The 16,281-nt window shown below is 35.3% G+C and overlaps 2 protein-coding genes across 2 annotated transcripts; one reads left to right on the top strand and one right to left on the bottom strand.

Moving 5' to 3' along the window:
• Window positions 1-190: 190 nt before the first annotated feature.
• On the bottom strand, window positions 191-10,993 carry LOC123893624 (protein odr-4 homolog). The gene is made up of 11 exons (XM_045943389.1): window positions 10,843-10,993; window positions 10,534-10,743; window positions 10,340-10,435; window positions 9,972-10,060; window positions 9,733-9,861; window positions 9,520-9,640; window positions 8,451-8,535; window positions 8,223-8,332; window positions 7,847-7,992; window positions 947-1,043; window positions 191-865 (listed from the first exon to the last, which is right to left on the bottom strand). The coding sequence occupies exons 1-11, from the start codon at window positions 10,921-10,923 to the stop codon at window positions 575-577; spliced, it is 1,455 nt and encodes a 484-aa protein (XP_045799345.1). The 5' UTR covers window positions 10,924-10,993; the 3' UTR covers window positions 191-574.
• Window positions 10,994-12,338: 1,345 nt separating this feature from the next.
• LOC123893623 (pentatricopeptide repeat-containing protein At1g09900-like) lies at window positions 12,339-14,494 on the top strand. Its single transcript, XM_045943387.1, has 2 exons — window positions 12,339-13,741; window positions 14,034-14,494. The coding sequence occupies exons 1-2, from the start codon at window positions 12,548-12,550 to the stop codon at window positions 14,070-14,072; spliced, it is 1,233 nt and encodes a 410-aa protein (XP_045799343.1). The 5' UTR covers window positions 12,339-12,547; the 3' UTR covers window positions 14,073-14,494.
• Window positions 14,495-16,281: the final 1,787 nt, after the last annotated feature.

Genomic DNA, 16,281 nt, shown 5'->3' with positions numbered 1-16,281 from the left:
ATACTTATGATTTATACTTCCTATTGATAACAACCATTTACTCTATTGCCAGTAAGAACTATGATCGATGATAAATGACATTCTTTCTCTTAATTTGTTGCCTCCATGGTCATACAAGATAATCAGTTAGAAAAAAACATTAACTATCAGACTCGTAACTAAATACCGATTGAAATAATAGATTAAGTTATAGTCGATCCAACTTCTCCTTCTCCTTATCAACTAATCTATATTTCCATTAATTAACTACGGTGAGTTTACCTATAAACTAATCACCTTGTTAAATGATACTCGTCCATGGAATTCAAACACGGGGATTAATTCAAATAAAAGTAATTGAAATAAAATTTCACAAATCCACAAGTATGTGATGATGATTTTGTTATTGCAGGCGAAGAGAATCGAAAATCGATTGAGCCCGATCTTCCTCATTCCTTCATATATTTTTTTCCATACCTGCCGCTGTAAAGTTTCGAAGTACAGAAGTTGCCAAAGCCAGCAGTTTTGGAAATGATATGAAAATGTGTGTTCATGCTATAAAGATGAGCGAATGTACCTAGGAGAGATAAAGCCCTCAACCCTTAAGGGCAAATAACACAAAACCGACTAAGACGGATAGTAAAAGGATGAGACCAGCAGCTACAACATTGATGTGACCTGGCTTCACGAGTTTATCACTAGAACTCTCTCCTCTGCTATCAAGTTTCATCTTGTCCTCTATGACAATTTCTGAATAAGAGGGTACTGCTACATCCCAGAAAGATTTAGTTTTGAAAGATATGACTTCTTTTTCTGGCTCCAAAATTGTAGAGACCTCAGTTGGAGCTTTCATGGATAACAACTCCATACAGTGATCTTTTAAAACCTAAGAACAAATCACAAGTAATTGACCTTAAAACCAAATCACAAGGTGCAAACAAAATTCACTAGAAGATAGAAACCAAACCTCAACAGTCTCAGAAGGCTGCAAGTAATCACACACATATGTCCCTGCTAACCATGGTGCGAAAACTCTTCTAGGAAAAGGAAGGTTGCATTCTTTTCTGTCAAAAAAAGAATAGTAGATTTATTACTTAACCAAATGTGGTATTAGGGTTCAACCATTAAAGAATATAGTCGGAGCAAAACAAATACTGAATCACCGAGAATCTATTTTAGGCCAGTGTATTAACATCACTTAAATCTGAATATTTCACTGTATATTCATAAGAGAATTACAAGTCTATATATACAAGAGGCTAGGTAAACATAATCCCATAATAATAGGATCGTAATAAAAACAGAATCAGATAATAAATACAAAGATATATACAATCAACACTCCCCCTCAAGCTGGAGCATATATGTCAGATGCATCCAGCTTGTTACATATGTAAGCTATCCTAGGACCTCGTAAGGACTTAGTTAGCATGTCTGCAAGTTGATCATTAGATCTGATAAATGAAGTCTTGATGATTCCTGAGATAATCTTTTCTCTAATGAAATGGCAGTCAACTTCTATGTGTTTAGTCCTCTCATGAAAAATTGGATTTGATGAGAGGTGCAAAGCTGATTGATTGTCGCAAGCAAGTTCCATAGGACATATCTCACAAAACTTCAACTCTTGAAGCAAATTCCTTAACCATACAAGTTCACATGTTGCATTAGCCATAGCACGATACTCAGCTTCAGTGCTTGACCTTGCAACAACTGTTTGTTTCTTGCTTTTCCACGAGATCAAGTTACCTCCAAAAAGAACACAATAACCCGAAGTGGATTTCCTATCACCAGCATCTCCTGCCCAATCAGCATCTGAATATCCAAGTATATTAGTGTGGCCTCTGTCCGTATAAATAAGCCCTTTGCCCGGTGATCCTTTGATGTATCTTAGGATCCGAACAACTGCATTCCAATGACTATCACATGGTGAATTAAGAAACTGACTAATGACACTGACCGGAAAGGCAAGGTCTGGTCTGGTCATAGTGAGATAGTTTAACTTTCCAACTAGTCTTCTATATTGTCCCGGGTTTGGATAGGGCTCCCCCTGATTAGGTATAAGCTTCACATTTGGATCCATAGGTGTATCCACAGGTAGGGGTGTGCATGGTCGGATAATTTGACAAACCAAACCATATCCAAACCGAAACCATTTAATTGGATTTGGATTCATAACCATATCCATATTTTATTATAAACCGGTTATAAAACTGGTTATAAATTTGGTTATGGATATATAACCAGTTATTTTAACCAAACCAAATTTAAAAGTGGTCATTTTTTAAATCCAATTTTTAACCGGTTATTTTTAAATCTGATAAAAAAAATCAGTTATTTCATTTTAAAAACTGCTTTTAAGACAAATTAAAAAAAATCTTTTTTTTTTGAAAAAAATCTAAATTTAGTAAAACTTGCGTAAAAAAAATAGTAAAGAAATCAGAATTTTATACATAGAATAAATTCCTATATTTTATTTGGATAATGTAATTGAATTTCCTTCATTTAATTTTATTTATTTTAATAAAATCGACCATAAACCCAAAAATTGACCGAAAAACCGAAAAAATCGGCAGAAAAACCTAAAATCGGCTGAAAAACCTAAAATCGACCAAAAGCCCTAAAATCGACTATAAACTCTAAAATCGGCTGAAAACCCAAAAAAATTAATCGAAAACCCAAAAATCGACCCTAAACCCAAAAAATCGGCCGAAAAACCTAAAATCGGCAAAAAACCCAAAAATTGACTATAAACCCTAAAATCGACCGAAAAACGAAAAATCGACCGAAAAACGAAAAATCGACCGAAAAACGAAAAACTCGACTATAAACCCTAATATCGGCCGAAGAATGGGTTTATACTAGATTTTAGGTTTTTCGGCCGATTTTGAGGTTTATAGCCAATTTCAGGATTTTGGATCGATTTTAGGTTTTCGGCCGAGTTTTTTGGGTTTAGGGACGATTTTAGATTCCTCGGCCGATTTTTTGGATGTTGGCCGATTTTGGGTTTTCGGTCGATTTTTGGTTTTTCGGCCGAATTTTTGGGTTTTCGGCCGATTTTAGGGTTTATAGTCGATTTTTGGAATTTTGGCCGATTTTAGGTTTTTCTGCCGATTTTTCGGGTTGCCGTCCGATTTTAGGGTTTATAGTCGATTTTTTGGATTTTGTCCGATTTTAGGTTTTCGGCCGATTTTTTGGGTTTTCGGTCGATTTTTGGTTTTTCGGCCGATTTTTTGGGTTTTCGGCCGATTTTAGGGTTTATAGTCGATTTTTGGAATTTTGACCGATTTTAGGTTTTTTCTGCCGATTTTTCGGGTTGCCGGCCAATTTTAGGGTTTATAGTCGATTTTTTAGATTTTGGCCGATTTTAGGTTTTCGGCCGATTTTTTGGGTTTTTCGGCCGATTTTTGGTTTTTCGGCCGATTTTTTGGGTTTTCATCCGATTTTAGGGATTATAGTCAATTTTTGGAATTTTGGCCGATTTTAAGTTTTCCGGCAAATTTTTTGGATTTTTGGCCGATTTTAGGGTTTATAGTCGATTTTTGGGCTTTTGGCCAATTTTAGGTTTTTTCTGCCGATTTTTCGGGTTGCCGGCCGATTTTAGGTTTTTATAGGATAATTAGCGTAAAAAAAATAGTCAAAAGTTTCATATCAAAAAATGAAGAAATGCGCAAAAAGTCTAATCCAATGGATTTGGACATGGATATGGGCATTTAATTAAAAAACCGGATTTACATAATGGATACCCAACCATTTTTAGAATGGTCTGGTTAATATCTGTTTCCAAATAACTGGTTATTTGGAGTTGGTTTTGGATTTGGATATAGTCATATCCATATGACCGGATATTTTGCACACCCCTATCCACAGGCTTGCAATCAAGCATCCCTGTTTCCTCTAAAATGTCGAGAGCATATTTCCTCTGAGAGATAGCAATACCTGATTTTGATTGAGCAACTTCAATTCCAAGAAAGTATCGCAACCGACCAAGATCTTTGGTCTGAAAATGTGTAAACAAATGTTGCTTTAGTTGCTTAATGCCCTCTTCATCATCACCTGTAATAACAATATCATCTACATACACCACAAGGTAAATCATCTCATTCGTAGGTGAGCATTTAAAGAAAACTGAATGGTCTGCTTCGGATCGAACCATACCAAATTGCTGAATAACTTTGCTAAACTTTCCAAACCATGCTCGAGGTGATTGTTTTAATCCATACAATGACTTCTGTAGCCTGCAGACAAGACCTGACTCCCCCTGAGCAACAAAACCAGGTGGTTGCTCCATATAAATCTCCTCTTCTAAATCACCATGCAGAAAGGCATTCTTAATATCAAGTTGGTATAAAGGCCAATGACGGATGGCAACCATAGACAAGAACAGACGGACTGATGCCATCTTAGCAACCGGAGAAAAAGTATCACCATAATCCAAGCCATAAATCTGAGTATATCCTTTTGCTACCAACCGAGCCTTCAGTCGATCCACTTGTCCATCAGGCCCAACTTTAACGGTAAAGACCCATCGACAGCCCACTGTAGATTTTCCAGTAGGATGAGGAACAAGAGTCCATGTACTATTGGATTCCAAAGCTGTCATCTCATCAATCATTGCCTGTCTCCACCCTGGATGAGATAGTGCTTCCTGAACATTCTTAGGAATGGTAATAGAAGATAATGCAGAAACAAAGGCAGAATGACAAGAAGATAACCTGTGGTAACTCACAAAATTATAAACAGGGTATGGATTATGAGTGGACCGGTTACCTTTGCGAATTGTAATCGGTTGGTCAGCGGAAGTGTCAGGTGGGACCGTAGTAGGAGAAGAGATTGGTGCAGGAACTGAGTCTTGAGGCTCAGGTGGAAGAGCAACATTTGGAGCGTTGTGACGATGACGCTCATAAGTAATACCATACTTACGATCAACATGTGAGGGAGACTCTTGTTCTGAAACCTGAGGAACATCAAGAACAGGAATGGGTAATACCGGAGGTGGTATTAATTCTGAATTAGTTGGTGACACAAAGAACATTGTATCCTCAAAGAATGTGACATCTGCGGACACATAGAAACGATGTGTACTAGGACAATAACACCGATATCCCTTTTGAACTCGAGAATACTCAAGAAAGACACATTTGACCGCCCGAGCAGACAACTTATCACGTCCAGGAGTAAGGTCATGTACAAAACAGGTGGAACCAAACACACGAGGTGGAACCACATAAAGGGGGTCCTGTGGAAACAAAAGGGACTGAGGAATTTTATTACCCAAAACAGATGATGGCATACGATTAATCAAATAACATGCTGTAAGTACTGCGTCACCCCAAAATTTTAAAGGCGCATTAGCATTTATCATAAGTGTTCGGGCGGTATCAACAATATGACGATGCTTACGTTCAGCCACACCATTTTGTTGCGGTGTATGAGGACAACTAGATTGGTGTATGATGCCATGAGAAGTCAAAAACGATTTAAAGGGTGTAGAAAAATATTCTTTTGCATTATCACTGCGCAAAACACGAATTGTTTTTCCAAATTGATTTTTTATCTCAGAATAAAATATTTGAAAGGCACCAAATAACTCAGAACGATCTTTTAATAAAAATAACCAAGTGCACCTTGAAAAATCATCAATGAAGGTAACATAATACTTATAACCTAAAACAGTCGGAACACGACTAGGACCCCAAACATCAGAATGAATAATATCAAAAGAAGATACAGCTCGACTATTTTCACTACTTGGAAAAGACACTCTAACATGTTTGCCTAGTTGACACGACTCACAATCCAAAGACTTTAGCTGCAACTGAGGAACCATGCGCTTAAACTTATCCAAACTTGGATGACCAAGACGACGATGAAGAAGTTCTGGAGACTCTGAAGCAACACATATGGTGGATGTGGATGGCTAAAGATAGTAGAGACCTCGTGACTCAGATCCAGTTCCAATCGTCTGCCCCGTACTTCGATCCTGTATACAGACAGAATCAGAATTAAAGGTTATAGAGCAATTCAAACTACGAGTAAGTTGGCTGACTGAAATTAAATTGAAAGGACAACCAGGTACAAATAATACAGAATTTAATGATAAGGATGGAAGAGGCGAAGCGTGACCGACACCAGTTGCATGTGCCTTAGATCCATTAGCAAGAGTAATGGTGTGAGGTGTTTGAGGATGAGATAATTTTGAAAAGAGAGATGGATTACCAGCTAAGTGATCAGAAGCACCAGAATCTAAAATCCATGGTCCAATAGACGCGGAATGAGAGAGACAAATGGTAGAATTACCAGTGTGAGCAACAGTAGCCGATGATGAAGATGCCTTTTGAGCTGCCTTAAACTGAAGGTACTCTTGATATTCACTATCAGCTTCTGGTTGGAACGTTTGCTCGACAACAGACCCCGGAGATTGAGCCACATTAGCAGTTTTGGCCGGATATCCATGAAGAGCATAACACCAATCTTGAATATGGCCATCAAGCTTACAATAAGTACAATACAATTTTCCTTTACCACCTCTGCCATGACCACCACCTCTGCCATGGCCACCACCTCTACGACCACGACCTCGACCTCCACGATTAGCAGAATTAGACACCAACATTGAAAACTCTATTGGCGCTGCAGCATCAATATTGATTGATTCATTAGGAGAAGGAACTCGTAGCAAACGATCAAAGAGCACCTCCAACGTGGGAACTTCAGAATTAGTCAATGTCTGGTTCCGAACATGTTCAAAGTCTTTGTGCAGTCCATGGAGAACAAACACCATAAGCATATTATCTAGTTTCTCTGCCATCTTCTTTACATCTTGATTTAAGAGCATCAACTTAGCTTCTTCACAAACAGATTGTGCCTTGTTCAGATAGGTAGGCAAATCAAGATCAGACATCTGAAGTGTTGTCAAATTATGAATTGTCTCGTACAATCTTTGTATATCATTAGCATAAACTGTTTGTGCCTTCTTCCAAACCTCATGACATGTTCTATACGGACGGAAGTGAACCATCAAATTTGGTTCAATGGACTGAAACAATAATGCCAACAACTGAAAATCAGCTTGTTTCCACTCTTCCCTTTTAGAGGCAACAATATCATCTGCCTTCTTCTCAAGATGGTCAAACAATGCTTGACCTAGAAACCATATTTCCACCGCATTACGCCAGTCCAAATAATTCTTCCCATTCAACTTCTGTGATGTGATGGTAGGAGTTCCAGAAAAGGCAAAAGAAATTAAACTCTTCTTTTCAGACTTGGTTTCACTCCCTTTTTCCATGATGAAACACAACAAAAAAAATAGACAGATTCGGGTCACTGGGTCAGCGCTCACGGCGGCTGAAACCCTAAAAATCAACACTGAGAAATAGAGGGGAAAAAAAAAAGGAGGGTTACTGGGTCAGCCCTCTCGGCGGCTGGAACCCTAAAAATCAAAACTAAGAAATAGAAGGAAAAAAAAGGAGGGTTACTGGGTCAGCGCTCCTGGCGGCTGAAACCCTAAAAAAAATAAAAACTGAGAAATAGAAAATAAAGGGTTGAACCAGAGTGCTCTGGTACCAACTTAAATCTGAATATTTCACTGTATATTCATAAGAGAATTACAAGTCTATATATACAAGAGGCTAGGTAAACATAATCCCATAATAATAGGATCGTAATAAAAACAGAATCAGATAATAAATACAAAGATATATACAATCAACAACATCGTAACAAGGTACCAAGAATAAAATGTCTCAATTGATCATGTAATCAAGGACTCAGGAACAAGCATATACACTAGGTACAGACGTCTCGGAACAGAAAATTGGAGTATATCAATGAGTGATATGTAAATATCACATTATAAATTACACTTTACCTCAATAAATGCAGCACAAGTTGGGAAACGGGATTTTCAACTGATACATCGTCATCACCTACTTGCCTTCCAACATCGTGTGAATCAACATCCGTCTCATCACAGATTATATCCAATCTACTTTGCAGGCTTGTAATGATATCTCCCTACACACAGAATTGAAATCCAGGACAACATTGGAAAAGATCAGAAAATCAGTGAAGTTATCACTTCATCACTCCCTAAACATGTGAGAGGGTGTACCACCAAATAACAATATTTCTGGGGAAATATTAACAAACAAATGCCAAGATTAAGCAGCCCTTGAATAAAAGAGCAGAAATTTCATCATAAATAAAATCATGAATAGAGTAAATACGAATAGCTATTTACTCACCTTTATATCAGTGACAGCTTGTGAAATTGGCTCTTTTGAATTCAGATACGCAAATGAACATATTGTGCCACTAAAAGAAAGAATACCAGAAACATCTCTTTGGCTGTATGCTTTATAAGATATTAACAATTAATGTTAGAACATGAAGTTTTATACCAACTGGAAAATTAACAAGAGCTATTGTAAACAGAATATTCTTATATGATATAAAATTAAAGGAAAGTTTACCTTCAATAAAACTATTATTCGAAAATGGTATAAGCAATTCAACTTCATGCACACCATCGGACGAGCATGGTTCACTATCAAGAACCTAAAGTGGTAGAGAAAATAAATAAATTTTAATAAAATTAATGATAACAGAGAAATGTCTTGTACTGTTAATAAAATACAAGTGCAGAAATGTGTGAGAAGAGAAAGAAAACGGGAAGATTAACAAAACCTAGAGTGGGTGGAAGAAAAATTCTTTTGCAACTAAATATGTATGTGAATATCTTTTTATACAAATGAGCATTATTATACCTTTGAAGAAACTATTCCACTCCAAACCACAAATATTAGCAACTTCTCTTAATATTTTATCATGTGTGATATGAATCATGAACATCATTATCTCTACAAGTGGTGGCTTATAATTTTCTGACCTACTTACACATGCACACTTTATTCATTTTCGTTTTGATTAATTATCTCTATCATTTTAGTGTGTTACAATTGAATCTCGAAATACTAAACTATGATTATGATTGATCATCAGAAGATACAAAAAGATTTAGCACTAACCCCTGCTCATAGAAATACAGTACAAGACTCCTAATCCTAACTGAACAGGGAAACAGATCACAAAAATAACTTTAATATAAAAACTAAACTTGTAAGAGAAGAAAAAAAAATCCTATCAGATAGTTCAAGATATCATATGATATTTTTCTTATATTCTAACAAGTTCAGTAGTTGAAGTGCAACCTCAAGCCAACACTATCTACAGTCTGCAGGATTTCACTTGCATAGATCAATGTCAAAAACTCAAAATGTTGCTCTTATTGAATATTCAAACTAAATCTGATAACAAAACCATTTTGGGCATGCAATATTCAGTTCAGAAATCCAGTGTATCACAATACAAACACATATCATAGGAGCTAAACACATTACAACCAGGGAATTAACAACTTTGCTACTCATAACAATTGAAAAACACCAAATTGTTCTTACTTCTATTATGACTTATGACAAAATAATAGCTGCAAATTAGAAGAGAAAAGATGAAATAAAATCGGGGGGTGGAATAGTTTACCAATTTACCGTTGATCAGGGATTTTGCATCTGAAAGCTCTTTGGCATGAACCGATATTGCATGATGAAGAACGTCACTCAATGTTTGGAATTTGGATGAACCGTCATGCAATATGGGAAACCTTATAAGATATGATAGCACATTCAAAAACTCAATTTACCAGCAAGTCTAGTCAATAAATAGAAGAATATCCTAAATTTGTGAGGTTGTTACCTGAGGTTAAAGTTGTGCATACACCTAAAAGTTTGAAAAGAACTTAAGACCTTCCCCATTTTAAAATCACACGGGCGTAGACTACTAGATGTAATATTTGAAGATAGTGAGCAGTTTCTACAATTCCACCTGCACAAAACAGTAATAGAACAAACACCAAATCACATCATAAACAAAAATATATTCTCAGCTAATCGAACCATTTTGGGAGTGTTACAAAATACAAGAACTTGGGTTACCTTCTCGGGCCATAACAAATTTGAAGAAGCAGTCTTTCACCCCAATTAACCTCCAAAACCGGAGCTGCTTCAGCAACTCCCTTAACAGTCTGCAAGGGAGCAAAAGTGGAACAAAATTACTGAATACCTACCTAACCTAGAGAGCTAGATAGCACCAACATTACAGATTCGACACTGACACATGGGGTTATGTTCAAGCACTTTCATTTTCTTAAATTATATTATTACCGGTGTCTATGTGTCAATGTCAATGTTGTATTCGATATTCAACATCAACACGATATTCATGTCTATGTCGGTGCTTCATAGCTAGAAAGTAACACAACATATACATGCTAATGATCAAGTTAACTGAAATTCGATAATACCTGGCAAAGCATTATGGTTGAATTCTTGAAAGCATTATCATTAACCCAAACATAGACACCAACAACCTTAATGCCACCAACTAACATTCTAGAAACCTTGATAATAACAAAATTGGAATCAAAATTAGCATATGCAAACAAAACAAGAAATAATAATAATAATCGTTATGATTGAAGAAAGTGGAGAAATGAACCTGACGAGCGTGTTCGGAAACCCAATCCTTATCAATGAACAAAGAAGAAGAAGAATCAGGGGTTTGAGATTTTGATTTGGAAACGGTTTTCTTGTCAGGTTGAGTGATGGAAGAAGCGGGTTCGCCGGAATCATTGTGAGGAGTTGGAATCAAATCGAAGAGGAAGACACGATCCAATGCGGAGCTGAATTTTCCTATCAGTAGACCCACCTGCAGTGAAGTTGGTTAGTTAGTTAGTTAGTTAGTTATGAGAGAGAGAGAGATAGAGAGAGAGAGAGAGAGAGAGAGAGAGAGAGAGAGAGAGAGTGCCTCAGCTGGAGGGGATGATTTGGTGAGACGATCATCGACAGATTGGAATCGGGTTTCTTCTCCGACAACGGCTTTCACCATTGCTGGCGTTTCTTTGGGCGTTGAGTTCAGGGGTAGCAATGTGAAATTGTGAATACAGGCCTATTCAATTAAATTTTAGAAGTATTTTATTATCTTATTTTTTCAACTCTTCTGTAGAGTTTTTAAGGCGGTGTATTCAATTAGGATTTTAATGGATTTTAAAAGATTTTTTTTATGATGATAAAGTCCTGTGTTATTCAATTAGGATTTTAAAAGACTTTAAAAAAGTCTAGTGGTATTCAATCAAGACTCTTTACAACTTACAAAAAGTCTTGTGGTATTCAAAAGTATTCTAATTTCGATGAATTGTTTAAAAAATAGGATTTTAATGGATTTTGATGGATTTTTTTAGTGAATTTTGAGCTACAAAAAGTTTTTCCTCATATCATGAGATTTTGATGGATTTTCATTTTTTTTTATTTCTTTCACTTTTCCTCATGTTTCTATGTTTCCTGATTATCTCATATTTTTTATAATCGCTTATATTTTCTCCCTACCTCTCTATCACGTTTCCTCTTCATGGTTGTCCTGCTACCATAAATAGTGTCACGATTCATTATAGGATATAGACATTAAAAATATATACAACAACAACATGTTTCAACAACAACAACAAACCTTGTTCATTTTTTTTGACCATTTCTATCAATTTGGTTCAAGCTAGCTAGTTTACAATGAGCTATACTTATGGGCGGTGATATATGCATTGGACAAGACTTGAAGCTGTGTAGTGATAAATTGTTTTTTTTTGTTTATTCATTGATTTATTTTTGTAGAATTTTATTCATTGATTTTTTTATTATATTAATGATTGTTGATTTTTTTTAAGGAATGATTAATTTTCATTGATTGATTCATTATTATTTTAGAAGGAATTTATATCGAATTTATTGACTCATTTAAATCTTAAAAGTTTATAAAGTACTTCAAAATCTCAAAAGTCTGTGTCATAAAGTCTCACAAATTCTTGTGTTAAGAATCTTGATTGAAAAAGTCATTCAAAAAAGTCTTCTAAAATCTCATAAAATCCATACAATCTCACAAAGTCTTTTAAAATCTTCAAGATTTTTTTTGCTAAAATTGTCTTGTGAAATCTTAATCCAATACACCCCCTAAGAAGAAAAGTCACTCAGTATGGATGACTGCATCTATTACTATTCTCTAGAAGTGTGATAAATTTCGAATTGTATTACGAATCTTTTGAATGAATTTATTTAGTATTGATTTTGTCAAAAAAAAAAAACAGTTGAAGAGTTTTGTTAACAAGTGCCCTGAACGCTGTTTAAGCATTCTATTTAATAAAATATTTTATTCAATGAATTAAACACTATAATTTCCAATAAATTGAGTTTATGCATTTTCATAAAAATTCTAGAAACTACTTCCTATTTAATGTCTTAAAAGAGTACCCAAAACACTTGTTGGGATTTGCCAGAAAATATAGGGAAATATAATACATAAACCTCTGTTCCTCCTTTGAAACTGAGAATGAATCCACCGCCGCAGTTAGAATCGGATAACATCGTCGCCTACACCGTCTTCGAGTCGGAGGAATCTTCAAATTGCAAGTAAGTAATAATCGCTTCTCAATTTCCATTATCATCCTATCTACTCAGTAGTAACTATGGATTCAGTTATACACACCCAACATTTTTACTCATTTCACTACCACTCTCACAAACAAGCTTCTACAACAACTCGTTGCTTCAGAACTAAAAAACCTTTCATTTTTTCTTCTCATAATTTTGCAAAACTCAAATGCATAAGTTCTAGTAAAAACTATATCCCCAACGGTAAATCACAACCAAACCCTAAAGAGAATTCCAATAGTATACAATCATCCCCAAACGGTGCAACAAATTTAGAGGAGATAGAGAACAATAACCGTCTTCGTAAATTGGTTAAAATTGGTGTATTAGACGAGGGGCTTAAGTTTCTTGAGCGAATGAGTTTCAAAGGAGGCATTCCCGATTTATTTGTATGCACAAATCTCATTCGTCAGTTATGCCAAACCGGTGAAACTAAGAAAGCTACACGAGTCATTGAAATTCTAGAAGCTTCCAGTGTGGTTCCTGATGTTGCAGCCTACAATGTTTTGATTCGTGGTTATTGCAAATCGGGGGAGATAGAGAAAGCTTTGCAGCTTCTAGAACGGATGCGAGTTTCGCCTGATGTGGTTACATACACTATATTGATAGAGGCGACTTGTAAAGAGAGTGGAGTTGGTGAGGCGATGAAATTATTGGATAAGATGAAGATTCAAGGATGTAAACCCGATGTGGTTACTTTCAGTGTTCTTATCAATGGAATTTGCAAGGAAGGTAGGTTGGATGAAGCAATTAATTTATTGAGTGATATGTCATCTTATAGTTGTGAACCGGATGTGGTTGCTTATAATATCGTTATTGATGGACTTTCAAAGGTGGGGGCAACTGAGCATGCTGTGCAACTCTTGGATGAGATGTGTAGGAAAGGTCTTCAACCTGATGTAATTACATATTCTTCAGTGATTGGGGGATTCATTCGTGAGAGAAAGGTTGATGGTGCTATCAAAATGTTCCATGACTTGGAAAGATCAGGCATTAGGATCGATGCTTTCCCTTACAACTCAATCATGTTGGTACTCTGTAAGGCTGGGCAAACTAGTCGTGCTATTGATCTACTAGCCCGTATGATAGCTAAAGGATGCAAACCTACTGAAGCTACATATACCATTCTTATTGAAGGCATTGCTTATGAAGGATTAGTTGAGGAGGCTCTGGATTTGTTTAATGAGTTGTGCTCCAGAGGATTTGTGAAGAAAAGTTCTGCAAAAAAGGTATATAATAGGATTGATAAAATGCATTTGTTTAGCTTATAGTCCTAGATGGCTGTTACATTAGACTTTGTTATATCCCTTATGTTATCGACTTCTTGCCCTGAATCTAGCCATATTTAATTCTAATTTATATTTTAAATTGCTTGAGTGATGAATAATATGGACCAATCATGCTTCCAGTTTTTCAGTTTTTGAATCTCATCTTGCTAGTATATTTTAAGTTTGTTGTCTACTTGACCGTTAGGGTCACCAAATATATAACATGATTCGGTGCTTTCTTGTTTCGTGATAGGTAACTGGACAAGAATTAAATGAAAATGTGGAACTATGAGTTATATCTTGAACAAGGAGGCTTGTGATTTGGATATGAATGATTCCTTCATAGTAATTAGTTTCCTGACTATTACCATCATTAGTGTTAACTTCTTGAAGTTGGCTTAAACTTCTCCTAGTCCCTCCAACCAGCTTAAGCTAAGCATGACATCTGCTTCCCTGTGTAGATAATGGACTATACCAACACGTTGCATCTTCATTACCGCCCCTTTGCGTACTAATTCGATTCTATATATATCTTTCCCTTTTCTAGAAAATGTGTAGTTCTTGCCATTTTTACTGCCCAAGGCTGAAAATGTGTAGTTCTTGCCATTTGTGTTTGTTGTACATCCTGTGCAAGGTGCTAGCTCTTTCTCTTATGCAGTTTCCAAAACAAACAAAAAATATATATTTAACCATCAATTAACGGTGTTAAGTTTATAAGGGAGATTTTTATTTATTTTAAAAGATTTTAGGGGAGGTTAGTGTTTAATCTAAAATTAGAGGGAGTGTTTGTGTCTTTTAAAGAAACGTCGGGGGAGGTTAGTACCAAATTATAAAAAGGACAAAACTTACATACAGTACCATAGTTACTGTTTTCCAATGAAATGTGAACACGTGTACTGTTTTTGCTATTTTCACGTTTTAACTTTTATTTATTCGATTTATATTAACGGAACATCGTTAAGTTAACATCTTCTTCGTTGAAAAACCAACCCAATCCACCACCAAAAGATGAACTTGCACGGCCAACTTTAGAAAGTTCAACTGAGAAATTGTTGGAAGGTTCACCCTTAAATTAAGAACACCTACTTAATTATTAAATAATACATCCTTAATTATAAAAAAAGAAGAAGAAAACACTGAAAATTGAACAAATATAAATAAACGGTGAAATAAGAAAAGTGGGGAGTGTGAGAATTTTGACTTTCAGTATTCAAAAAAACAATCTTGACATTGGTTTAAAGGCTTGAAGCAATTCAATCATATATTAGAAACTTAGAGAATGTGTGTTTGTGGTGGAGATGTGCTGTGCTGATGGTTTCATGATTATTTCTATTTTCTAGCAGTATTGAGTAGGGCTGGGCACAACCGACCCAATCCAATTAAACCGTTCGACCCAAACCGAAACAAAATATTTGGGTTGGTTACTGTGGAACCGCGGGTTGGAATTGTGTAAACAGTAGATATTAAGACATTAAATGAGTGATTTACGGTTGGAAGGTTTCGGCCATTGCAAATCGAAACCGAACTGTTATTAATTTTTTGCTATTATTATTATTAATTATTATCAAGAATATAGCTACTAACAGCATAATCATTTGAAAAAAATAAGTAATTAAAAATTTAGACCAAAGATTTAGACAAGATATTTGGATAAAAAAATAGAAAATAATGGGCTAACAATATGACTAAGTTTAAAGGCCCAAAAATTGGGGAAAAAAAGTTTGGACAAAAAATGACGCAAGTAACCTGCAATTGTATTTGGCAAATTTTAATTAAAAATTTGAGAATTTATTTTTTTAAAAAAATGGTTTATGCATATGTCACTCATCGGTCCGACTGGTTATAGGGTTTGAGCCCGAAACCAAATCGAACCGATGTCCATCCTAGTAGTCTGTAGAGATCATTAGATTAGAAGATGGAGAGACTACGGTGATGGATGGATGGTGTCTTGAAATTGGATGGAATTAAGAGGATTGAACGCAAAGAGAATTGAAACGGCGTTAAAGAAAAATTACATTGTGGTACACATGTTAGGTTTTAATTGGAAACAGTAAAAACCGTGCCTATGGCACTGCACTATGGCGCTGCACTTAAAGTTTTGTCCTAATAAAAAATTAATACCAAATTATAAATTGTTTTAAAATATTAATTAACATTTAATGTTATTTTCGAATAAATAACCATTTTAAGTTTTTGAAAGTGTCACTCATAGTAGTGCTTAAAAAACTCAATATATGAATATCTGTCTAAATATCCATATATACAACTTTGTAAAAATTATAATACTACTTTGTTCAATATAAAATTTCCAATTTTGGTTGTTAATTACATATTAGGAAGGAAGATCCTTCAAAAAATCATAAAAATATATTTACTAGAAAAGGTTACAAGAGATAAACATTAAAAACATTAATAGAAAATTTTGATTTTTTTTGAACAAAGGAATCTTAAAAAACGAATATGGTAATAAATTAATATTTGCATAAAAAGTAAAAGAATAT

This window comes from Trifolium pratense, linkage group LG7 (genome assembly GCF_020283565.1).
Source record: "Trifolium pratense cultivar HEN17-A07 linkage group LG7, ARS_RC_1.1, whole genome shotgun sequence".
Classification (NCBI taxonomy): domain Eukaryota; kingdom Viridiplantae; phylum Streptophyta; class Magnoliopsida; order Fabales; family Fabaceae; genus Trifolium; species Trifolium pratense.
Note: the sequence above shows the minus strand (reverse complement) of the source record. Positions and strands in the feature narration are given on the sequence as shown.

Bases quoted from the DNA above. Each gene is read 5' to 3' on its own strand.
- LOC123893624 (XM_045943389.1), bottom strand. From the start codon at position 10,923: ATGGTGAAAGCCGTTGTCGGAGAAGAAACCCGATTCCAATCTGTCGAT. The intron at 9,862-9,971 runs GTAACCCAAGTT...TGTTTTGTGCAG, and splicing joins ATTTGTTATGGCCCGAGAAG to GTGGAATTGTAGAAACTGCT. The intron at 1,044-7,846 runs GTAAAGTGTAAT...TTTTTTTGACAG, and splicing joins CTTGTGCTGCATTTATTGAG to AAAAGAATGCAACCTTCCTT.
- LOC123893623 (XM_045943387.1), top strand. From the start codon at position 12,548: ATGGATTCAGTTATACACACCCAACATTTTTACTCATTTCACTACCAC. The intron at 13,742-14,033 runs GTATATAATAGG...GTTTCGTGATAG, and splicing joins AGAAAAGTTCTGCAAAAAAG to GTAACTGGACAAGAATTAAA.